General features: G+C 36.6%; 4 protein-coding genes and 1 long non-coding RNA gene across 7 annotated transcripts; 3 read left to right on the forward strand and 2 right to left on the reverse strand.

The window, feature by feature from the left end:
* On the forward strand, positions 1–11,740 carry acsl4a (acyl-CoA synthetase long chain family member 4a). Of its 3 annotated transcripts, XM_055159665.1 has the most exons (16): positions 96–139; positions 1,101–1,253; positions 1,463–2,018; positions 2,735–2,912; positions 3,584–3,693; positions 4,132–4,270; positions 4,552–4,702; positions 5,258–5,381; positions 6,625–6,696; positions 6,826–6,965; positions 7,453–7,625; positions 8,195–8,269; positions 8,391–8,579; positions 9,059–9,173; positions 9,579–9,736; positions 10,140–11,740. In XM_055159665.1, exons 3-16 carry the CDS (start codon positions 1,662–1,664, stop codon positions 10,295–10,297), a joined length of 2,139 nt encoding a protein of 712 aa, XP_055015640.1. In that variant the 5' UTR covers positions 96–139; positions 1,101–1,253; positions 1,463–1,661; the 3' UTR covers positions 10,298–11,740. The 3 variants fall into 3 exon arrangements, with proteins under 3 accessions (XP_020778203.1, XP_020778205.1, XP_055015640.1); XM_020922544.2 differs by lacking the exon at positions 1,101–1,253 and having other exon boundaries at positions 1–139; XM_020922546.2 differs by lacking the exon at positions 1,101–1,253 and having other exon boundaries at positions 78–199.
* LOC129410743 (uncharacterized) lies at positions 8,544–10,230 on the reverse strand. The gene is made up of 3 exons (XR_008633010.1): positions 10,111–10,230; positions 8,780–8,853; positions 8,544–8,679 (listed from the first exon to the last, which is right to left on the reverse strand). It is a non-coding gene; the product is annotated as an uncharacterized LOC129410743 (long non-coding RNA).
* On the reverse strand, positions 11,733–13,545 carry nxt2 (nuclear transport factor 2-like export factor 2). The gene is made up of 4 exons (XM_020922559.2): positions 13,363–13,545; positions 13,192–13,278; positions 12,750–12,894; positions 11,733–12,023 (listed from the first exon to the last, which is right to left on the reverse strand). The coding sequence occupies exons 1-4, from the start codon at positions 13,375–13,377 to the stop codon at positions 11,839–11,841; spliced, it is 432 nt and encodes a 143-aa protein (XP_020778218.1). The 5' UTR covers positions 13,378–13,545; the 3' UTR covers positions 11,733–11,838.
* Positions 13,546–13,759: 214 nt separating this feature from the next.
* On the forward strand, positions 13,760–15,816 carry psmd10 (proteasome 26S subunit, non-ATPase 10). The gene is made up of 5 exons (XM_020922558.2): positions 13,760–13,987; positions 14,120–14,218; positions 14,687–14,833; positions 14,911–15,077; positions 15,406–15,816. The coding sequence occupies exons 1-5, from the start codon at positions 13,874–13,876 to the stop codon at positions 15,557–15,559; spliced, it is 681 nt and encodes a 226-aa protein (XP_020778217.1). The 5' UTR covers positions 13,760–13,873; the 3' UTR covers positions 15,560–15,816.
* A 1,235-nt stretch (positions 15,817–17,051) lies between these two features.
* xiap (X-linked inhibitor of apoptosis) lies at positions 17,052–24,221 on the forward strand. Its single transcript, XM_020922547.2, has 8 exons — positions 17,052–17,544; positions 18,962–19,207; positions 19,706–20,237; positions 20,955–21,054; positions 21,125–21,191; positions 21,285–21,321; positions 21,405–21,434; positions 23,045–24,221. Exons 2-8 carry the CDS (start codon positions 18,986–18,988, stop codon positions 23,236–23,238), a joined length of 1,182 nt encoding a protein of 393 aa, XP_020778206.1. The 5' UTR covers positions 17,052–17,544; positions 18,962–18,985; the 3' UTR covers positions 23,239–24,221.
* Positions 24,222–24,514: the final 293 nt, after the last annotated feature.

The following is a 24,514-nucleotide window of genomic DNA, read 5'->3' on the forward strand; positions in this document are numbered from 1 at the left end:
CCTAGAAATATGGAATCAGATGACGTGATAGTTCCGGGTTCGCTGTATTCAGCGGCGGAGGGGCGGAGGTTACTGTCGGTCATTCTCAGCGCCGCCGACACTGGGGCACACTGACCGGGATTTCTGCGCTCAAGCCAAGGTAGGAAAGCCTGCTGTGTAGGTGCCAGTTAAGGCTGGGTATCACTTACTAGAGGCCGCGGTAAGCACATTATTATTAACTTGAGATGTTTGTTGACGTGAGCGCCCGGTGTTGTCTCGCGTCCTTTAACGGCAGATGTGGACATGTTGCCGCTCGGTGATGCCATCATGAGCATGTGTGTGCGCTGGGGCTTTTGTCATATAGCGCCATTCGTTGTGAGGAACGCGCCATAAAATCTTATATGTGAGAATAAAAACGATTCGCTTCAATAAACATATATACATAATATAAATATAAATTAACCATTTAATGGTACATAGCGATATTGCGTTATAGCTAGCGAATTAGAACGATGTTTAGTTTCACAACAAAACTTCCATCAGATCAGACTCGACTTGCTGCAATTCCGCAATTAGATTTAATCATTCAATTCAACGTGAATAGTCGCTATGTAATTAATGTAGTCCATGATAAATCCTTTTAAAATCTGGATGATTTTGACAGGTGACGCAGCCGAGTGTGATTCACAATTATGAATCATTTTGTACCGGATGCCTTTTATGCAAGATCTTTACGTTACTTGTACTTGTCCAGTACGTGTATTTCGATAGGAGTATGTGTCACATTTCTTGCAACATCAAAGTAAGTGGTCGTAACAATCTCACGTGATTGCTACTGACTGCATCATTCTTCAGTCACTTGATTAGCGCACAGACATGTCTCTGTGTACCTTTGCTGATTTGAAATGGTTTTATCACAAGGGTGTAATTAGGTAAAATGGTGGAAAATCGGGAACAGGGTAGTGCTTGATTCAATCACCATTATTTTAGATTCACGTCATTGTGAGGGAGGATGTTGGTGGGTTCAGTTTGACCTAGAGTGGCCTTTTAGCCGGCCGCACTGTGGGGTGAGCTCCAGTGTTGTCATTGGTTGACAGAGTCGAGATCCTCTTCTCTTGCAGGGCTGTGGCCATTGGCTGATGGACAGTCTCACCATAGGACACAGTTTTGTTGACATTGCTCTGTTAATCCTTGAAGAGATCCACATAACATCTTTGTCAATTTATTGTTTAAGAACAAACTGTTTTGGCAGAGGATCTTTAGTTAAAAAAACGGTAAGTCCAATCTAAAATGTAAAAAACATGGCAGAATTTCACAGTACTCCAAATGTGATACTGGTGTTAATTGTTTTTAGAAATTTTCTGGCTCAGCTATTTTTGCACAGAAACCAAACTAGTCTTACTCACTTCCTCATGTACTTTTGTTTTCATTCCATGCTTGTATCACTCCATGCATTTTTTTTCTGTGTTTTGTGTGATTTTAGGTGTACCATCCGAACGGCTGTGGAGCAGTTTTCCTTTTTCGTCACAGATTCTAAAGTTGATGACTCAGAGGGGGCGTTTCCTGTTTGTCATAAAGTTTCCCAATTTGCACACTCTCTCCAAACACCTCAAAGACCTTCAAGACTTAAACCCCACCTCGCACTACTTGCCTGAGCTCTCTTCCACACCATCATTAAAATTATGGGTCTCAAGCCAGACTCCGGTTTACAATACTTACTGTTGCTCCCCATCTACCTCATTATTTGGCTTTGGTCAGTCATCTCCTTCTTGCCCTGGTACTACATCACCGGCGCGGGGCAGAAGAAGATCCAATCTTGCCGGACCAAGGCCAAGTCTACCACAGGACTGACAGAGGGTCCCTATCGAAGTGTTGATCATTTTGAGTCCCTGGCCAAAGAGGACTTCGCAGGCAAAGATACACTCGATAAGCTTTTTAACCATGCTGTGGAGAGATTTGGGTCCTCGTTCTGCCTTGGTACCAGAGATGTACTCAGTGAGGAGAATGAAGTGCAACCTAGTGGAAAGGTATTTAAAAAGGTAAGCAAACTCTTTTAATAAAATATTGCTTGCTTTGGCATAATTTGCTTTACATTACCTTTTTGTGAACTATTCAACAATAGAGAATCAGACAGTAACAGACTATAATAATTAAGATACATTGTGACTTTATAGTATGTTGTTTATGAAGTTAATTTCTAAAACCTCATTTTTAACATGGCATAAAGTTAATCTTTTATCCAAAGTTAATGTGTTAACTTAAATGTAGGAAAATGGGAAAAGAAATGAGTTTGACAAGGGATAATTTCAGGTCAGTATTGACCAGAATTGGTTGAAAGAAGAGAACTTAGCAAACCAATGACAGCAGGTCCATACTGTCCCATATAACAGACACCTTTCTGTAGTACAAATCACTGAAGAATATAATGCTGGTTCTGGTTCTTTACAAATGTATTTTATTTGTAGAACTTTGTATGTAAGTTATTATATTGACCCTGTAGCTGCAGCAACTAAAGTATAGTAATTTTGTTTTAATGTGTAATCACACACCTTTTCAAAATTAAGACTAGACTGGAACTAATCTAGGTCTAAACTAGTACCAACTATTATTAACTAGAACCAAACCAGAACCACTTCGAACATGCCAAAATCTTGTAGGTGGAATAGCAGATTTACTGATTCTTATTTATTGATCCACATTACTGATAAACGTGACGGTCTGTATATATCCCATAACATACTTCTCTTGCTTGTAGTTGATCCTTGGAGACTATAAATGGCTTTCCTATAATGAAGTGGACACGATTGCGACTGAGTTCGGCAGTGGACTGGCAGCTCTCGGACAAAAGCCCAAAAGCAGCATTGCCATCTTCTGTGAGACCCGTGCCGAATGGATGATCACCGCCCAGACGTGCTTCAGGCGAAACTTTCCCCGTAAGTTCAATAGAAATACTAAATACATGTCAGTAAAAGCATCACATGTTTTAAGTGACTTAGTTATTTCTGATGCACTGTGAAGAAAATAGAAGGATTTAAGACTAAAGAATACGAACATTGTAACCTGTATTAAAGGTACACAAGGTAGTATTTTGGTGGAGGGAAGGACCCCCTTGAAAAAGACATGATACATCTCAAGAGGCTATCCAAAATAAATACATAAATAAATTGAAATGTAGTTTCTTTTTGGGGATGTTGTTTTGTGTTCCACTATATGCTTTAAATGTAAGAATGCATGTTCTTTGCACTTATTATTAAACCAATAAGAGTGTTAATACTGTCAAACCTTTCAAGCAGTCTGCATCCCCAGTTGAAAAGTTCATAGTGCACGTTTAACATTTTTATATTTGGTGAATACAGAATCAGTAAAACATTCCTGGATGTTCAAAAAGTAGACATACAAATGATTTGTTTAAAAAGCATGTTAACAGGGTAAACCTTGTGTCTTCCTGAAATTTAAACTGTTGACAGAATTTTTACAGAGTTTATACAAAGTTACAGAATTCTTTTAGATCATTTGTTTTAAGGTCAGATAAGATTTACTAAACCTCACATTTGCTTAGTACAGTACAGTAACGGTAAACAAGTGCTTATAATCTTTGTTTTAGTGGTCACTTTCTATGCCACTTTGGGAGAGGATGCCATCGCCTTTGGACTGAATGAGACCGGCGTTACTCATCTCATCACCAGTGTAGAGCTGTTGGAGACTCGACTCAAAGTACGCTCATCAAAACACTGATAACGTGTGTGGGGAACAAAAGTTTGTTTGTTTAGATGCGTGCAGTTATCTATAGTGAGTTCCTTTGAACATTATCAAAAGAGTTATCTTTGCATACACAGTGTCACATTGTGCTCTTGATTTGACATGCAAACATTACTTTGCCCAAAAGTGCAAATGGGCATTATTTTACTACATATTATTAGTGTAGTATAAAAATATATAATACATTTCCCAGTAATGGAAAGAAAATGTGCACATGATAAATATTGACCCCCCCAAAATAATTTTAATGCATTGTCATTTCCTATTCTAAATATAGAGATTTGTGTCACTAAGGTGTTTAGTAAAAATTCCATATGAAATCAATATGCTTTTCACTGAATCACTGAATAAATCAACATATATCAATTCTAATCTGTCAATTTCTTGTTTCAGAATGTCCTCCCTCAAATCCCTAAACTGAAACATGTGATTTACGTCGACCAAAAGAAAATGAACACAGACGGATACCCAGCAGGACTCTCCATTCACAGCATGCAGTCTGTCAGAGATCTGGGAACGCTGCCTGAAAACCGTGTGTATTGTCCTATTTACATGGATTTTCTTTAGAAGTGTGACAACACTGGGAATTGGATAAAGCACGTTTATAAAACAGTGTCTACTTTGTTACAAATAAACAGGCATAATATGCTTTGGATTAATGGACTAAACATAGATTACAATTCCTTTTTTTAAATTCTGATTTCTTTTATGTATTTTTTATAATTTAATTACATTTTACAATAGTGTTATTATAATAGTGTTGCTTGTTGCAAAAAGAAGAGCATCTGACAAACTTACCTATTACCTTTGCAGTGGAGAGGCCCATAGTGAAGCCTCAGCCCTCAGACCTGGCTGTGGTGATGTACACGAGCGGGTCCACGGGGCGCCCCAAAGGAGTCATGATCATTCACAGTAACTTGATCGCTGGGATGACAGGACAGTGCGAGCGCATCCCTGAACTTGGGTGAGTACATGACAAATATATTACACTTATATGACTTTTGTTTAAAATCCATAACACAGGTAAATGATTACCAAATGAACTTCATTTTTGAAAAAGTTACTATTTTTATGGTAAATTACTGCATTATAAACATATGTGATAAATACATTTATTGACAAATTAGTTTTCTTCATTTCAAGGCATGAACCTCATTGTTAAGATTCACACATCTTAAAATAATCAAGCTTTAAAATTTGATACCTGTTTATCCTTAAATACATCACAAAAAGTTATTTTGATGCCTCAACCATAACATTTATGTACCACATAATTGTCTTTGTTTATTGTAATCAGGATAATCCACCAAAAGTGTAAAATCTTTAAGTTTTGTTGATACCCCTACTATATTGCAAATGTCTGGGTTGGATTTAAATGGAAATAAAAATGCCATGTATGGCTCTTGCTAAAGAAATGTACACAGACAATTATTTACACATGATTCTAGTGAAACGTGAACTGAAAATGCTGAGGTGAAAATCGTAGGGCTTGTTTCTAAGTAGTGGTGTGTTTCGACAGGCCTAAAGACACATACATTGCCTATCTGCCCCTGGCTCATGTCCTGGAGATGACTGCTGAAATCTCCTGTGTTACATATGGATGTCGAATCGGATATTCCTCCCCTCAAACTCTGTCAGACCAGGTACAAATAATGGAAAATATTTTGTATCTTACTAATCACACTTACACTCAAGTCACAGTGTTTGATTTAATTTTCTGTTATTGATAAGATAAAGATTACTGGAAATGTTAACAGGCCTATTACAAATCAATCGGGGAAGATGAGCGTAACAAAATTGCTCAATATCATTTGAAAAGAGTAAGACCTAAAATAATCCACCAGTCCAATCAGATCCTGTATATGTGTTAAGGGTTATGCCAGTCAAAGCCTGTACTGTGTCATATTGTTTTAACTTTTATTTCACAATACAGTTCTATCTTATTCAGGAAGTTGCCATGAGTGCTGCAACTACTGTATGTGTGGCTGTTTTTCCAGTTGTGATTTTTGTGGAGGACTGCTGATTTCAACAGCAGATAAATTATATACAGAGTCATTTTGCAGTGTTGACATGCTAGTGCACCTGAACATTGAATAAATAAACCTGTTTCATATGAAATTAATGAAATTCCTACTTAAGAATAGAAGTGTGGGTTGGTGGCAATCAGAAGTAAATAAAGGGCAGGTGAAATCAGTTGAATAATTTCTGGGGGAATAAATAGTAGGTACATTATCAGAAATTATTAGTTTTAAAAGCATTATGTAACTTATAAGGTGGATGGACGGCTACACGCTTGTCTCCATGTATATGTTCTTTCTTTGCATGAGATGTTCCACAGTAAGGTATTAAAACGTATCGGCCTTGTGTTTACTCAATTGCAGATGTTGTACAGCTCAAAAATACTTTGAGAAACATTAATTCTTACCATGTGCAGGCTTGCTTCTCCATAGATAGTTAATGATCAGCATTAAATTGTGTCCATTGTGATTATCAAATTTATTTTCATTGTGGGATAATCAAGGCAAAACAGTAATATCTCCATGGAGACAAGCCGGTGGCAGTCCCTCCACAAGAAAGGTTGAACAGTGCACCTTTAAAGTAAATGTGTTTCAGTCTCAGCAAAGTATCTATTGTTAATGGAATAGAAAAAGCTGGATTGTGCATATTTTTAATAATATTACTAAATTAGCAATCTATACACGAGACTGAAACACATTTACTTTAAAAAGGTGCTAACGGAATAGAAAAAGATGACTATCTATGCCAAATTGCACTGATGTGTGAATATTGAGTACAATTTACTCAAAAAAGTTATGTATGTTAACACACAAACACATGAGGCACAATCATCATAGCATTTGCTAAGCATTTCTCTTCCTGTTTCAGTCGACAAAGATCAAGAAAGGAAGCAAAGGAGACTGCAGTGTCCTCCGGCCCACCCTGATGGCAGCTGTGCCTGTAAGAGCCCCTTTCCCCGTCACATCAAATCTAATCTTCGTTATAGTTTTAATTGAGTTATTCACATGTTGATTAGACATCTGAACTTGAATGAAATTACCTAATCCTATTGACCCTGTTTTCTTTTAGGAAATAATGGACCGTATAAACAAAAATGTTATGAGTAAGGTGCAGGAAATGAGCTACGTTCAGAAGACACTGTTCACACTGGGGTATAAGTACAAGCTGGAGCAGATCAAGAGAGGATATGACGCACCTCTTTGTAATGCGTAAGTGACTGTTCGATAATTGGGGTCACAGTGCACTTATTGATCCATGTAGGAAAGTTAGCACTCTACATTTGAGCCATCTGTCAATGCTGCCAAGGCAACATGTAGAGGGCAGTACACAGCTGTACACAGCTACAAATGTCAATATTGTTTTGCATCTCATATTGAATCACACTGGCAAGATCTATAAAAGTGCTTATTGATTTCAGAAAGGGTTCTATCGAAGGTTTCAGAATGACAAGACATTTGCACCGTTGCCATAGTGATTAACAATCCAAAATAATAGATATTTTTTGAATGGGGGAAAAAGTCCTCCAAACTGTGTATATACGGTAACAAAATGCTGAAACCCATGGATACAAACATCGTTGCATTCTTGCCAAAAATATTGTGCAGCAAACTCATAGGAGTGCCTTGTTTTCTCTAAATGTCTAGGGCCCATTTCATGTATTTTTCTTATAACTATTTCTCTTGTTCTTGTATGCAGTCTGCTATTCCGTAAAGTGAAGAAGCTTTTGGGGGGAGAGGTGCGAATGATGCTGTCTGGAGGTGCCCCTCTGTCTCCTGCCACTCAGAGGTTCATGAACGTGTGCTTCTGTTGCCCTGTGGGACAGGGCTATGGCCTCACCGAGACCTGTGGAGCGGGCACCATCACTGAAGGTAATCGAGAGGTTGAATCAAGTAAAAGTACGGATACTGCAAAGAATGGTCACTTGTTTAGAATGGAATAGTACTGATTGTAAGTTTTTCTGGGAATTTGCATAATACATTTGTTTATTTTCCATTGCTAATACTGCTACACCTACTACTAGTGTACTACAAGTAACACTACTAGGATTAGGACTACCACAGCTAGTATTTCACTTCCATACCAAACCTCTTATTTCCTACAGCTTCTTCCTAAAAAGTCACTGAGTGTGTATTCTGGATATGGTGTTTACATGCGCTCAGAAAAAATAGGATACCGTCTTTTCTGCACTATTAGGCGCTCTGGATTATAAGGCGCACTGTCATAGAATCAAATAACCACAACTGGGATACTCAAGCGCATATATACGCACTCATGAAGCGATTTTTTTTTAAAAAAGTTAAATGCAGTGTAAAAATGTTCTCCAAAATGAATGAAATTATGAAGAAAGCTTGTTTTTTCACTACTTGAATAGTTTTTAAAACAATTTTTATTCTTTTTAATATTTGCTAATAATTTGCTAATATTCATTATGTTCCAGTTGCTGACATCAGCACCGGTCGCGTTGGGGCTCCTCTTATTTGCTGTGAAATCCAGCTCCGGGACTGGGCAGAAGGTGTGGCTTATAAACCCTCTAGAACACACTGTACTATAATACACTCCCACAGGAATGTTGTAATCACAGATCTAGTACAGGTCTAATGCTGTCCCCCTCCCCCCTCCATTTCCCCTTTTAGGAGGCTACACCAGCAATGACAAGCCGAACCCCAGAGGCGAGGTCCTAATCGGGGGCCCCAACGTAACACAAGGTTATTATAGACACGAAAACAATGATGATGACTTCTTTGTGGATGAGAAAGGACAGAGATGGTTCTGCACTGGAGACATTGGAGAGTTTCACCCTGATGGCTGTCTGCAGATAGTAGGTATGTATGATGTGTTGAATCCACTGTGGATGTGTTAAAAGATGCACTGTGTAACTTCCAAAATGGTCTGCTTGTCTCCACGGAGATCTTATTTCTTTGCCTGGAATGTTCCACAGTAGGGCATTAAACATATCTCCTTTGTATTTGTTCAATTGCAGGTGCTGTACGGCTCATAAATACTTAAAAACTTGCATTCTTACCCTGAGCAGGGTTGCTTCTCCATAGCTCTGATCATTAACCTGTCTCCATTGTGATGACCAAGTTTATTTCCATACTGTGAAATAATCAAGATAAAATGTTAATATCTCCATGGAGATGAGCAGGTGGTGGACCCTCCACCAGAAAAGTTACACAGTGCACATTTAAGTCACTTGAAAAATTGGCAAGCATGACGGATTTGAGCAAGCTCGGCAAACTGCTCTAACCAATCTGAATTTCATAAGCTTTTATGTATAACCTGACATACTTCTATTTTCTAGATCGTAAAAAGGACTTGGTGAAGCTCCAGGCGGGAGAGTATGTTTCTCTGGGGAAAGTGGAGTCTGGTCTAAAGAACTGCGCTCTTATAGACAACATTTGTGCGTATGCAAACAGGTGAGACATATGACACAATAATAATTACACAAAGAAATTAAGGCACACCCTTAACACATTAAACACCACACAAAGTCAGAACAAATATGCAAACAAAGAATCCTGAGAAGGGTGTGTGGATCCCACACTAATGATAATAAACATATACTTTCTCACATTAGTTATTTCAAGGACATTCACTTAAAAAAAAATTTTTTTTTTTTTTCACCTATTATTCTTCATAAAATATTAACTGTTTTCTTAAAATGTGCACAGATGGCAATGCAACCATTGATTTTACTGTGTACATAGCCAAGTGAACATATTAATATAATGATAATGAAATAATTACAGTAATTACATAATTACAATTTTGTTGATTGGGGGAAAATATGTGTACATTTTAATTTTACTCTTTCCTGACAGTGACCAGAACTACGTGATAAGCTTTGTGGTGCCAAATCAGAAAAAGCTGATGGAGTTGGCTAAACAAAGAGGAATAACAGGGACCTTTGAAGAAATCTGCACACACCCCGAAATGGAGAGAGAAGTTCTGAAGCAAATCAAGGAAGTCGCTGTTAACAGTAAGTACTTGATTTACCAAATATATGCACATTGCAGATGACATACTCAAAGTATTTTGGCTTTGACTATCAAAATTTGTTGTAATGTCCTCTGCAGTTCAAATTGGCCTTTTTTTCCTCTGCTTGGCTTCAGTTCTTGTTAAGAAATACTTTGGTTTAGTCTTATTTCAGACCTAGTTAAGCCCTGATGTTCACTAGTGATTCTCTGAAAGCGAAATGTTTGTTGTACTTGGTGTTAATGAAGCCTATAAATAATTTTTTAAACATTGTTATATGGTGTCATTTTGAGAGTGGTTAAAAAGATATATTTAGTTTTGAATAGTTAATTGTTATGGCAACAGTCTTAAAGTTCATAATCTGAAATACAATTTTACCTAATTTTGAGTATTCCTTTCCTTTCTAGTCAAACTGCAAAGGTTTGAAATTCCTGTCAAGGTCCATCTTAGTCCAGAACCGTGGACCCCTGAAACTGGTTTAGTCACAGACGCGTTCAAGCTGAAGAGGAAAGAGCTGAAGAACCACTATCTTCACCACATTGAGCGAATGTATGGAGGAAAATGACTCAATGCAATGTCTCCATGACAACCAATACCACTGTAAAAAAAAAAAAAAAAAATCAGTGATATCAAGTTAAAATGCTGTTTGTGTACTGTACATAGACTCCAGAAGTTCAGTGGAGAAGAAATAATAGGATATCATTAGCTGCTTTGTTTGAAATGGGGCTGCATGATATAATTTTTGCTTATGGTTGTGCCATTGAATTCCAGTCACTGCTCACAAATGGTTTCATTCACTGATCAAAACTTGGTCAAAAATCAATGGCTAAACAGGTGTTTATTGAAAAGCTAGAATCACATCTGCTTCCATTAGTAAAATAATTTTTTTTTAAACTAAACAATCTGTTTTAATCTGTAAGGTCTATTAAAGGTGCACTATGTAACTTCTAGTGGAAAGCCTGCCACCAGTGCAATATTTCTTTTGTCTGGTATGTTTTTTGACATTCTGTTATTTTATACCTCCATAGGAACAAGTAGGTAGAGGATCCTCCACCAGAAATGCTATGCAGTGCATCTTTAATAATTATGAATTTTGTGTAAATACCAACATTTTGCAATATATTGTGCAGCCCCACTTTGTACATTGTTATGTTATTGTGTGTAGCATGTATACATAATGGCTTTGAATGTGAAGAGATGCCCAAATCTCTTACTGAAGAGGGATATATTGAGACCATTTCCAGCACTAGACTGCCATACTGCCACATCTGGTGAACTAGGTTTGTAGGTCAATAGAAGTACCCTAGCACTCCTTATGTAGGTCAAGATTATTATTGGTCTTTGTAATTTAAAGCTTTGGTGTTACTTCAATTGAATATTTACAAAATGTAGTTCATGTCAAAGAATGTGTGCAGTGTTTTTTGTAAAATTTCTCAGCGTTACTGTGCCTTCCATCTGCTGTGCTTTGTGTAATAAAGCAGAGTTAAGTGGCAAACTAAGGAAAGGACATTGTTTACATAAATGTTACAAATGTGGCTTAAATGTCTTGCTAATATGAGGTTATTGGAAGAAAAATATTTATTTCAATTGGCATGTTTGTAAAGGAAAATGTCTATTCTACTCTTGTACATTGGTCATTTATATATTTATTGCTGAGTGACACCAAACCGTGTATATGACTCAGGAAGGTTAAGCAAATGTATTTATATGAGGTTGTAAGTTGGTTATGTGTGTAAAAAAAAAAAAAAAACTGCTTCAAACTTATATGTAAATATTATTGCTACAGTAAATTATTTGCTGGTATGTAGGGTCAATCTGTGCACAAAACCTCAGCTGACAGTTGGTCATTTTAAGAAGAAAATCACCAGGAACTTTTGTATTTTTTAAATGTCATGGATGATTTGCTTCTGTCATCTCACAGCTGCTCATTCCTTAAATCACTTGTAATTATTGCTCCATCTACATGCGCTTTGTTCAAGTTTTTTCAAAAAATAAAAGTGTTCTCTTATGTTTTTTTTTATTATATATATTTATATAAAAAAAAAACAATAAAAATGCATACAAAGAACAATTATGGAGAATTGGAATGGAATTGATTTGTTCAATTCAGCTATTCCAGTCCTGAAATCTGAAGCAGTCACTGGCGATCTTCCACACTGGTTGGTCGTTGTTGGGTGAAGCTTGCGCCGTTAAAAGAAAATTCTGGTTGAAATAACGTTGCTTGTTTCCTTCAAACTTGACAAGGCCACACGTTACCACGAGCATTGTAGTCTGGCCTTGTGTCGCTTGTTCTAAAAATATACAAATTTATCATTAAGATCAATCTACTTGTTAGTGTAATCAAACACAGCAACTACCAGGATGTGACTGCAAGAATACTAGTCAGTTTAATTAGAGTGTTGAAAGAAAAGTAAGGAATTGGTTAGTTTATTCATTTCTAATTAGCTCTTAATTTTAATTATTCCAGTCTATGCAACATGAGTAATATCACTGTCAATACATCTAGGTACTGCAACATTAACCATATTTATCACTACAATACTGAAAACAAGTTCAGCTACCCAAAGCTAAAAAAAAAAAAAAAAAAAAATCTAGGAATTTTAAAAGAAAATTATTGTTTTTTGTAGCAGGAGTACTGATATCCAAAAAAAACAGATCAGTACTGTAAGGAATGTAAAGATAGGCATCTAACCATGACAGTCACTAAGAAAAAAAACATTTTGTACAATATATAATAATATACAAACACAAAAACCCAGGGTTAACAAAAGATTCCCTGTCAATCACCGAAAGGTTGCATGAACCAAAATACTGCAAGATGTACTGATGCATAGTTTTTTCAACCAAATCATGGGCCTCTAGATTATAATCTATATTGTAATCTGGATGGACTGTGTGAACCACAATGAATATTTAATTCTGACATAACTAATGAATTTAACTAGACTGGACTAGATGTTTGGATTTGGATCGTCAAAACCCATACCCAACCAAGTCTGAAAAATGTCAGCACTAACCGTGAACTGGCTGGCAATCTGATGTGAGAACTTGAAATTCACTGGAGGGAAGAGACTCAAAAAACTCAGCGAGAGCCTCCTGTCCGGACACTGCGTTTCCATTCCACACCAGAGTGGCTTTGTCCAGGTATAGTCGAGTCAAATTCTGCAACAAGAAATAGTTATTTAAATGAATACAGTACAGACTGTCTTTGTTAATCACAGTGCAGGCGCTGCATTTTTGTCCTGCCCTAACCCGACTCTAGTGAGAGTGGTAGAAATATTAACTGAAATTGTGGACTAATTGAGGTATGGTCAAAGTAAGCCATACACAAAATGAATTTATAGTCTGCCAATAACTAGATGAAACGCACAAAAACTTTGTCTGTGTAATAATCTGGCAACCCACCACCTACAATAATGGCTTTCTCATTTCTTTCATTCAACTTTCATCTTAACTCACCCTTCTCTTCTTGTCCATGCAATCATAGTAAATGTTGACAAATTCCTCAGAATATCGGCACGACTGGTCAACGTGGGTCCTGAAATCCTAAACAGAACACAATATTGTGTTTTTATGAGGCCAAATTTTCATTCAATTCTAGTCAGAAGAAGCTTTAAGCACCGCTCTTACCAGTGTACTCGCCATGACCACCTTAATAGCAGATCAAATATTAAATCCTTCGGTTAGATGACTTCTGCTGGACTTTTGAATTGTTTAACTGTTTATTTTAATGACCAACACTAGCAATGATGCTACAAACCTAAATTCATGCTAAAAGCATGAAGCCATTTTGAAACATATATTACGTCCGCTGGACTAAGATTATACACTTTAAAATAAAACTTAACTTGATTATTTTTTTGACATATTAACAAAATATGTAATTATTTTTAGAGGATTATGTAGTAAATGAAAAGTTATATACCGTTAGAAAGTAATAAGATGAATACTGTGGATCATAAAACAAACAAAGTAATAACATCAGTTTTATTTTGAAGGCTGAGTTTCATCGTTTTCGTCAAAATGCGGAAGTAGAAATCTTCAATTCCTGAGTCATCGCGGTTCAAAATCAGAAGTCTGAACCAAATTACTATTATCATCCAATATTTCTGTCTTAAATTATCTTCTGGGATTAACTTCAATGGAGGGCTCTGTATCAAATGTAGAGATATGCAATTTCGCATACACAGGGCAATTTGACAAATTAAGGCAATGCATTTTGTCAGATAAAAGACTCGCTTCTAAAACGGATCAGGTATGAATGCGTATGCGTGACACAGCAAAATCTATAAACTTGTAAATATTACTGCTATTATACAAATATGCAACTAGCTGCATTAAAATAACCTGGAGGAAAAGCACAACACTAAAATTGTGATGTGTTTAGGACCACAGAACTGCGCTGCATTGGGCTTGCTCCGCTGGTCACACCGCTATTGTTGAGTTTTTGCTAGACATGGGGGCTGATGTCAATCTCCAAGATGATGTAAGTCTTGCGTCTCTCATCCTTTTGTCTGTTCCCTTTCACTAGGATGAACCATATGATCTGCCTAACTACATCTAATCACATCCTCTGAATCATCTTCTCTCATCCTTCTCTCATTACAGAAATCTCACTGGCTCTCTTACTCTAACCTTAGCATCCTTGGGCTATATTTTTACTTACCCTCCCGTTGCACATATTGGATTTATCTGTACTTTGTAAAACAAGATGGACCTTTTAACAAAACCATCCACAAAGAAAACCATGCATTGTGTTTCTCAAAAAACAAACAAAAAAACTGAAAGATATATGTCAATGGATACAAATCACTTTACTGGTACTCTTTGAAAAAATTTATACAGTTGGTTCCCAAAATAGTTCTTATTGCTTTTCACTCTGTACACTTGTGATCCAAAAACAATTTCCTTACAAAGTGAAAAATTTATGAAATAAAGTAAGTTTTTCTATTAGGCTTCATGGACCCCTCTCCACATCGCTGCTTCAGCAGGCAGAGAAGACATAGTGCGCTCTCTGATCTCCAAAGGTGCTCAACTTAACTCTGTCAATCAAAATGGCTGCACGCCTCTTCACTACGCAGCATCAAAAGACAGATACGAGGTACATGATTCATGATTCATGACTGTTAAAATCTTGCATTTTTTTATACATAATAAACACTTCAACTGTTTTTGTAGATAGCTCGGATTTTACTAGAAAACGGAGCAGACCCCAACGCCACAGACAAATTGGACTCTACTCCACTTCACCGAGCAGCTGCCAAAGGAAACTACCGCCTCATCCAGCTGTTGCTCAAACAGAGTGCATCCACCAACATACAGGACTCCCAGGGCAACACACCACTGTAAGTCTCCTTGGCTCTGTCAATGTGGTGTTAATGGAGCACTGTATAACTTTCTAACTACTTGTGTCCATGAAGATGTTATTGCGTAGCCTGCAGTGTTCCACAGTATGCCACAAACATGTGACACTGTTAGGCTATGTTAAATGCCAGATCTGTGAAGAGGTGTCCCTGCTCACATTGAGAATGGTTGAAACTGAATAAATGCTAGGTATATAACTTTAATGCAATACTTTGGAACATTCTGGGCAATAACATCTCTATGGAGACTCTACCCCAGAAAAATGACATAGAGCACATTTAACTATAATAAACATCTTGTTTTCATTAGTCACCTGGCCTGCGATGAGGAGCGTGTGGAGGCGGCCAAACTGCTGGTGGAGCATGGAGCCAGTATTTATATTGAGAACAAAGAGGAGAAGACCCCTGTGCAGATTGCTAAAGGGGCACTGGGGAACATACTGCAGCGGATTGTGGAGGGATGATGCTTTTCTGTGTGCTTGTAAAAGGAGTCACTGTTAACAAGATACTGAGAGAGGATCTTTCTGATACTTAGCAGAGAGGATATACTTTACAATGACAGAGACATAACAATGTGATGTTCGCTCAGAACATGTAACAAGAGATGCCAGATTTTTGAAGATGGTTTTCTGCACTATGCACAGTGTTTACCACAGCCATTCATACTACAGTACATGATGTCTAGATGGCTGTAATATTTAATAAAAAAAAAATCATTCTGCTTATTTTGTTTATTAATTTTCAATCAATACATACAATCAATATGTAGAAGTACAATACAGAGATTAGTGATAATATCTGGATTGTATTTACGTTGCACAACCATTTGTGTTTATTGCCAGGTTACCAAGGCATGACTGTCTGCAAACTGCCAATTTATCACATTTAAGTGGTCACAGTTCTCAAATTTATGGAACCTCCTCTAAAGCTTGAAGCTTTGATGCGACTCTGAATTAGGATTGACTAATAATCAATACTCTGATTAGGAGTGTGCAAAAATATTGAAATATCGATATATCGTATTGTTTAATGTGATGATACGGTATCGATATTGTGGGCAGCTGTATTGATAAGAGTATTTTTTTCTTGGTATATTTTACTAAATTATTTTGTTATAGCGCTACAGTTTTGTTGCTTGGTCAGAGGATGGAAACTCATTTATGCAACACATTTCACATTTTCAGTCTTTTGATTGTTAAAATGGGTGTGTTTCATATTAACTAAATAATAAGTAGTTTAACAAAGATTTTTTTGTATCACAGCCATGTTTTAGCCTTTTTTTTTATTGAACTGTATCAAATCGATTTGATATATATATATATATATCATATTGAATCGCACTGAATCGACAGCTATGTCTATGTCTACTGTATTGAGATATGTATCGTATCATGGCCTATGTTTTGAGGTATGTATCGTATCGGCAACTTCTGAATGATACCTAGTCCTAACTGATAATACTAGATACTAGTTGGGACAGAAAATCTTAGTAAAAACGTTTTACTTCTCTAAGTTTTTACTTAGTTAATTAATTGGAAAAAAAACATAAAAAAGACACAAGTAGCCCTTATAGGCTCAGTATATTTTTTAACTGGATCAGAAGAATTAGTAATGCCACATTGTAAACAATTCTTTAGTATTGGAAACTGCACTGTTTTGTCTTACTATTGTCTTACTAATGATGTGTGTTATCAAATATTAAGTATTAAGCCTTTAGAACTAAATTTGAAATGTGTATTGTAACAACAAACACTCGTACTAAGAGCCAATCAATAGTAAAATTGAAAGGAAACGGTCTAAACTAAAGTAAAAAGTGAAAGTAATGATTAAACACACGTCCAGTTTTGCTATGAGGAACAAATTTCTCCAAATCAAAGTATCCCCTTACGTAAACTATAGCCATGATGTATGGGTGTGTAGTTTCAAATACGTAAAGAGGAAATCCACTGTCACACGCGCAATAGTCATGAGGAATTTCACCTGCCCTTCACCATAGTTGGCTGATAGCACAGCACATGGACCTGTGAACCAAACCTCTTTGTATTGGGACAGGATGCAATGGCATTTAATTTACAACTGTGATTTAATTGTTCTTCTAGGTGATTTATCACAAATGGAATTTTGCCAAAAACAAATTCCTGTATTTTGAACATTTTATTCTGCAGTAGGCAGCAGTTATCTGATATCAACGTAGTCACGTGGTCAGCCTTTTAGTTAGTCAACGATTAGTTCATTGGTTTATTTTAACCTTTGTACACTTTATTGATTTGGTTGGTTTCATTGGCTGAAAACGGTTTCTGCATCTGGCAACCACCACCGCGGACGCATTTAGAGTGGGGCCCTTCCTGGTTACAAGGACAAATTAAGTTCTTTCGATTTTAATGAGGATTTTATTTCGGATTTAACTTTTGAAGGATCCTCCATTTTAACCTACTCGATATTTTTGAAGGTAAGTGTTAGCTGATTGTGTTTACAATTTAGTTTTCTTAACGTTGTCGACAAACAAAGTGAAAGCTAGCTAAGCTAGTAAAAGCCCTGAACAGGCGTTATCTTTCTTGTCCGTATGTCGTATGTCTTCGTGTAGCAACTGGGGAGTGACTCTAGTCTAAAGTCCAGTGTCACTAGTTATAATATTCCGTGGTTATTATGTATTTTATGTCTTTAGGTGCTCTTATAATGCACGTTTGCTTTGTTTTTAGCCCAATGGTAGCTGTCATTTCCCAGCCTCCTCCCTCAGCTGTGGGACCTGGATGTCTGTCTTTTCTGACGCTTAGCGACCCACATTGTCGAACATGCATAATCGTGTTATGTTTTAAGTTTGGTGGTTTCCTTTTTTGATACTAAATTAAAACCCACAGACATAATAACTCCATGATATATAGTTATAATTAGTGAAAGTTCTATGGAATACTGATGTAGACCGACTCGTACATCACAAAAAGTTATTTCTAATATCTTCAAAAAGAACAGTGCATGGCATGACTGTGTACAAGTTTAAACAGATCTTGAGGATGCAGTGTAATGTTCCAGTCACACATATTTACTGAGGAACACCAGTCACGTTACGCCCATGCTACCTAACGACAAAATATTTCACAAGTGAGTGGTGTTATCCATTACTAAATTATTGCGCAGTGTGTTTTATAATATATTCTAATTGTCATATGAAACTGTCTATATGTCACTATGAAACTAGTGTAGGTTTCTCAATGATGTTGTTTGATAAGAAGTGCCTTTTTGTTAATGTTGGGGGTACTTTCCGAGCAAATAGTTTCTCTTTCTCTGGAATAGTAGAAAATGCCCACACACCTTCATGGCCCCGCAGTTTTGTGAGAACTTTTGTGTTGCTTTCTGCTCACATGGAAAACCTTCATGAGCATGTACTGGTGCCTGCCTGCCATAAAGCCACAGTACCCATTTTATTATATCAAATCAAGTTTATTAATAAAACACACTTAGAACAGCCAAAGCTTACCAAAGTGATGAACAACAACAAAACAGAAAAACTCAAATTATTATGCGTTTGGTGATGTAAAAACAGTTGACTACTGCAAGTTAAAATATAATCATAAGAATTTAATGCTAAATGCAATATATACTATCTTGTAGTTGGGACTGTTGTGGCACTGGTTTCCTTATACTTTATTTGAATTTGCTTTTATTTTGAGGGTAAATCTGCCCTCAATAGTTAGCCTATTTCTTAGAGCTTTTTGCATTTTATGACAATGTAAGAATATATATACCCTTATTTTAGCAGCTACATTTGTCCAGCTTTTACATATTTTTATATTTTTTGTTCTGTGTTAATTTTAACATCGGTATCCTACTCACTGTTGTCTTTCTTTTAATTGCCACTGTTGTCTTAGATCCATGTTCAACTTCACTTCATAATGTCTGACCTGGAGACGGACAACGCTGGGTTCATGGATTTTTCTTCGTTTCCATGTCGCCTGCACTCATTTCGTGGGTCCCCTTTGGCAGAGCAGGTGCCTCCAGAGAGGCTGGCTCGTGCTGGGTTCTACTTGATGGGAGACAAAGTTCAGTGCTTCAGCTGCAAGAAGACCCTAGACAACTGGAGCAAGGGAGACCTACCTGTGGTGAGACATAAAGAGGTAAGTCCACAAACATACAGAAATGTAGGTATGTCAGTGGGATTGTTAGTTAATAATGGTGATTATTAAGGTGGCAATATAATTGAAACAAAAAAGGATAATAATTAGAAGCAGGCCTTGGGAGGCATTGATAAGCCTATACTGTGCTCTTCAAGTGAAAAGCTTTATAAAGATTATTTTCAAGGAGGCCAGATTGGCAAATGTCAGAAATCATTTCCTATGATCACCTGTGCTGGTGAGGCATGTCTAGACGGCCGCGAACTGTCAAGGTACACCCTAGTCATCCATCACTGTGGACACACGCAATAAATGTGTCTTTTTAACAATTTATATACTCTAAAATAAACAAATGAAAGATGCAAAATCAATATTGTAATCAGTTGTTAATCACATTTGTTAGCAAGCTATTGTATTTTTTTTTCCACCAATGCCATTTTTTTTGTAAAATCTGAAATATTTGAAACCAATTTTTAATGATAAATTGCCTTATTGCTGCAGATTTCTCCGGGATGTACGTTCATTCGCTGCGTCTACCCTGACAGTTCCCTTCCATCCAATGGAGAGTACAATGAAGAAAAGGAGGACCTTGAGTATCGCTTGAGGACAGGGCAGGTGGTGGATCAGACGACTTACCCAAAAGTGCCCCACATGAGGAGTGAACAGGCCCGGCTCCAGACCTTCACACAGTGGCCCTCCACTTGCCCCGTCAGCCCCCCTGATCTGGCCCAAGCCGGTTTCTTCTATATCATGAGTAATGATCACGTACAGTGCTTCTGCTGCGGTGGTAGGATCGGGGGCTGGGAGCCTGGAGACACCGCATGGGGAGAGCATGAAAGGCATTACCCAAACTGCTTCTTCATTCTGGGGCATGATGTTGGCAACATACCCCTTCAGAGTGGTTCTCAGGAGAGAACAGAAAACAGAAACCACGTCTTTATGGGCACATTTGAGGACAGGCTTAAGAGCTTTCACGGCATCCAGCATGTCATCAGCCACGAGCGTCTGGCCCAGGCTGGCCTTTACAGCACAGGTACGACATGGGCAATGGTGTGAAGACTTATCTTTATAAAGCTGTGAAGTATAACAATTATAAGACAAATATAAATACAGTCTGTGGTTCTCACAGACATTGATGTCACAATAATTGTTACACTACACTACAATTATTGTCAGAAACATCACAACTTTACATTTTGCCATGTCTCCTAATTGTGAATAAATGTAAATTTTACTTTTACCTATTTATAATCTAATGTGATGTTTGTAGTATGTGACCAGCTTCATAAAGTCTAACCTTCTGAATGATAAAATAAAAGGTTAATGTGACATACAGCCAGATAAAAAGTATTTTACCTTAAAGGCACATTGTGCAACTTTTCTGGTGATTTATTTTTCCTTAAAAACAATCCTATATACCTTTTTTATAATCATAACAATCTTGACATCCTTAATTTTACTATATGAAAAAAAGCAATATCTGTTTTTCCCGTGGAGCCTAAAATAAAAGTGTATTGTGACAAAATATATTTAAGTATCTTATGTTTTACATATTTTATCATTTATATTACTAATAAATAAAGCTTTTCTTTTGTCTTTTTTTGAACATTATAACATACTGTGCCTAGTTGTATATTGTACTTTTTAACTAGAATAGTATAGAAATGTTCGTAAAATGTTGAAAAGTGTTTGCAAATGACTGCTTTGGGTGAACGTTGTTAAACCATTAATCTGGAATGTTTTCTTGTAGGCACAGGAGACGATGTGATGTGTTTTTCCTGCAAAGGGGGTCTGAGAGGATGGCAACCTGAAGAAGACCCGTGGGAAGAGCATGCCAAACACTTTCCAGGGTAAAATTAAAATCTATCATATAACTACTGTCTTTACTTTCTATATCAATTTATTATTATTTTTATACAGATGCCGCTTCTTGTTGACAGAAAAGGGTCAAGAATTTATCAACAGCATTCAGTTACAAGGCACAGCTGTGAGTTTAAAATATTAACTCTATGATATTATTTTACTAATATTTGGATAACATATTTTGGGGGAGTTAATATTCTCTCTAACACTTGTTCAGGCAACAAGTCACCAGAATGGATTTTCGAAAAATGACGGTAATTATTCACATTTCTGTGATTACGCCATTAAAATCAATGCAAATGGCAGGGAATTAAACATATTTTGTTAATTTTTACAGAGGATAACCCAACAGAGAGTACCACAGAAGGTAATGGCTTTTTTTTTTTTTTAACATTGAATTCCTACCAAAATGATCCTGTTTATTAAAATATTAGCAATTTATTTGTTAATAATGTTAATGTTTTGATACTTTTACATGTGTACAATTGATACTAGCTTCAGTGTTCTTCAGTGAGAGTAATGGAGTAATGGATAGACTTTCTGAATAAAAATACACATAAAAATATTAAAAGTTTGAAAGCTCTATGTGGTAACTAATGTCCTCAAGATGTTATTTAAAATCTAAAATTTGCCAGTTTGTGTGTTTTTAAATGTGTTTTTGCCCTGAAAACAACCATATTACCATTAGTTACCACATTACTCTGTGTGTGTGTGCGTGCGTGTGTGTTTTGTTCTAATTGCTTTAAGCTCCATAGAGAGAAACTGGGACTTTTTCTGCACCTTATGATGAATTACGGAACAGAAACTCCACACTGAAGTATATCAGTGTGTGGAACTATTTTTCAAATGAAATTGTTTTATCATTTTTGTTTTTAGGCCCAAGTTATAGTGGGAAAAAATGAACTCTTGAGGTAAATCAGAGTACACAAATCCCTTTTGTGCAGTTTTAAATTTTAAAACTCTAGAGCAGATTAAAATCACTAACATGCTATCATAGTGGATTGGATGGGGTTCAAATTCCATTGGACCTGAAAGTAGCTAGAGTGATGACATCACTTAACCCACAAGTGTCAAACATGCGGCCCAGGGGCCAGATCCGGCCCTCCAAAACCTTTAATCTGGCCCTTAGCTGATTTTCTACTAAAATATTTTAATGATATTTTCTATTAAAATCTTGTTAATTTTCTGTGGTGTTTATCACAGCAGCATCTCCAGCGTCTCTGTACGTGGCCCCTCCCACCAGAGTAGCACAAATGAAGACTTGTCTCTTTCCAAATGCTCTTAAAGGACGATCGTTTTGACTGTTGACCGTGACACCCTCATCAGCAAAATGTCCAACATGAGAAAAGTGGAGCTGAGTGCAGGATTTTCCTAGAAAAATTTACTTATTCCTATTTGCATACAAGTTAATGTTAAAACATTGTGTTGAAATTGCTTTTTTTTTTTTTTAAGTTTCAGGTTGTTCATAATATTATAATATTTTGTAAAAGAAAGAGTTCATCAATTAAAAAAAGATTTCTGTAATAGATTTGCGTTTCTCTACACAAATATTTGAACGTATTGTTATTTTTGGGGTTTATATGCCATGAGTTCTCTGATCCGGCCCCTTTGGGATCAAAGTAGGTTGGATATGGCCCTCGGACCAAAATGAGTTTGACACCCCTGACTTAACCATTCCACATAGGGAAAAATTAACATTGGCAGGCTTCCAATTTTGTGAATGGAGTATGACATACTCACCATGTTAACAAGGGCTTAAACTGCACAATAGTTAAGATTAGACTAATAGAAATAACTGGCAACACCTCTATTTTGTTAAAGCAATGTTTAATCAATCGCAAATTGTGTTCCTGGCATGAAAATGGATGGATGTAGATGGAATTTTTGGTGTTGATAACGTATAGTTATTTAATTTTTGAAGTCACATCGTTCCTGGCTGTTTGTATTATTATGTAGTAACAAACCCTTTTCTTCCAGATGAGGACCCCCTGAAAAAGCTGGAGAAGCTGCAGAAGGAGAAACAGTGTAAGATCTGCATGGACCGGGATATTTCTATTGTGTTCATCCCATGTGGTCACCTGGTCGCCTGCCAGCAGTGTGCCGGAGTGCTCAACAAGTGTCCCATCTGCTGCGGCGCCATAACACAAAAAGTCAAGACCTATATTGCTTAAAGAGTCCATATTATGCTTTTCTGATCAATGTTATCATGTTTTTTTCTCATCAAGAACATACCTGAAGTTTTGTGTTGCTTAATTCACACATGTTTAACACATAAACCTTGCATATTTAGGACACTTCTTCGCTCATGCAGAAAACACTTTGTTGTACCTTGTAATGTCATGTGGTAATACAGGAAGTGCTCTACTGTTTTTAAACTCCATACACATTCACTAGAATCATTTGGATAATTTCAGCCCTGGAATTGTCAATCTCTACTGAACAAAAGGTAAAAGATAGCTGTTAACTTGAAAACTACCACTACATGATATCACAAGAACAGAGCATTTTGAGCTTTGGAGATATGGCCAGACGAATATTGTAGCACTGCTCAAATATGTGTGAATTAAAACACAACTCCAGGTATGTTTTGATGAGGTATCAACATTTATAACATGACTTTAAGATGAAAAGAGTCCATTTTGCAAAATATAGGACCTTTTAAGCAAATAACAATCCTTGCACTTTATTGCTGCTTTGTTATAATTTTAATGGGGTATATTTTCAAGTAATTGTAGATGGACTGTAATATATTTAAATATACTTATTTGATGTAGAATAATCAGGTGTAAAAATAAGAAAAAACACTATTTTTACAGTCAATGATACACTAAATGTGTGTTAATTTTGAGTTAATGTAAATAGCAAAAATCGATGAATGAGGTCTTTTATAACAACTGTAAATGTGCCCATGTCCCTTCTATGTTCAGCAAGCCATAGGTGCCTTTGGTTTTTATTTAGCTCAATATAAATAATTTGAAACACAGTGTACATTCTATGTGTTGCTTTTTATTTTCTCCTGTGTGTTCATAAGCATGTACTAATACTTGGTGTAGGGAGTGCAAACTTTCATTGTAGTCACTAACAAAAGTCAAGGGACATTCCACTTTACAAAGTTATGATTTTATTTTATCAATAAAAGTAACTGTGTCACAAATTTATGTGTGAGAATGGTGTTAATTATTCACATAGGCACATGCTGCAGACATGAGGAGCAGCCATGCATCCATATTAATCCATTTTATTCTAGTTTCAAGTTTTAAATGTACATTTCGGTGGGTGGTCTGCTGGTTGCTTGATGCCATGCTGTTGGTTCTTTGCCTGGAATGTTCCACAGTATTGCACTGAACAAATCTATCTTGCATTTATTACATTACACTACATAACATTACATTGCTCATAAATACCTTGAAAAACATGCATTTTTACTGGAAGTGTGCTCATTTTTCC

Source organism: Boleophthalmus pectinirostris, unplaced genomic scaffold, assembly GCF_026225935.1.
Source record: "Boleophthalmus pectinirostris isolate CB_2022bp ecotype Guang Dong unplaced genomic scaffold, ASM2622593v1 HiC_scaffold_23, whole genome shotgun sequence".
Classification (NCBI taxonomy): domain Eukaryota; kingdom Metazoa; phylum Chordata; class Actinopteri; order Gobiiformes; family Gobiidae; genus Boleophthalmus; species Boleophthalmus pectinirostris.

Coding starts and splice junctions, on each gene's coding strand:
- acsl4a (XM_020922544.2), top strand. CDS start 1,662: ATGGGTCTCAAGCCAGACTCCGGTTTACAATACTTACTGTTGCTCCCC. Junction 4,703..5,257: donor GAGCGCATCCCTGAACTTGG/GTGAGTACATGA, acceptor GTGTTTCGACAG/GCCTAAAGACACATACATTG. Junction 9,737..10,139: donor CAAGGAAGTCGCTGTTAACA/GTAAGTACTTGA, acceptor TTTCCTTTCTAG/TCAAACTGCAAAGGTTTGAA.
- nxt2 (XM_020922559.2), bottom strand. Junction 12,895..13,191: donor GCATGGACAAGAAGAGAAGG/GTGAGTTAAGAT, acceptor TTCTTGTTGCAG/AATTTGACTCGACTATACCT. Junction 12,024..12,749: donor AGATTGCCAGCCAGTTCACG/GTTAGTGCTGAC, acceptor GTATATTTTTAG/AACAAGCGACACAAGGCCAG.
- psmd10 (XM_020922558.2), top strand. CDS start 13,874: ATGGAGGGCTCTGTATCAAATGTAGAGATATGCAATTTCGCATACACA. Junction 13,988..14,119: donor TCGCTTCTAAAACGGATCAG/GTATGAATGCGT, acceptor TGATGTGTTTAG/GACCACAGAACTGCGCTGCA. Junction 15,078..15,405: donor TCCCAGGGCAACACACCACT/GTAAGTCTCCTT, acceptor TGTTTTCATTAG/TCACCTGGCCTGCGATGAGG.
- xiap (XM_020922547.2), top strand. CDS start 18,986: ATGTCTGACCTGGAGACGGACAACGCTGGGTTCATGGATTTTTCTTCG. Junction 21,055..21,124: donor CATGCCAAACACTTTCCAGG/GTAAAATTAAAA, acceptor ATTTTTATACAG/ATGCCGCTTCTTGTTGACAG. Junction 21,435..23,044: donor AACAGAGAGTACCACAGAAG/GTAATGGCTTTT, acceptor CTTTTCTTCCAG/ATGAGGACCCCCTGAAAAAG.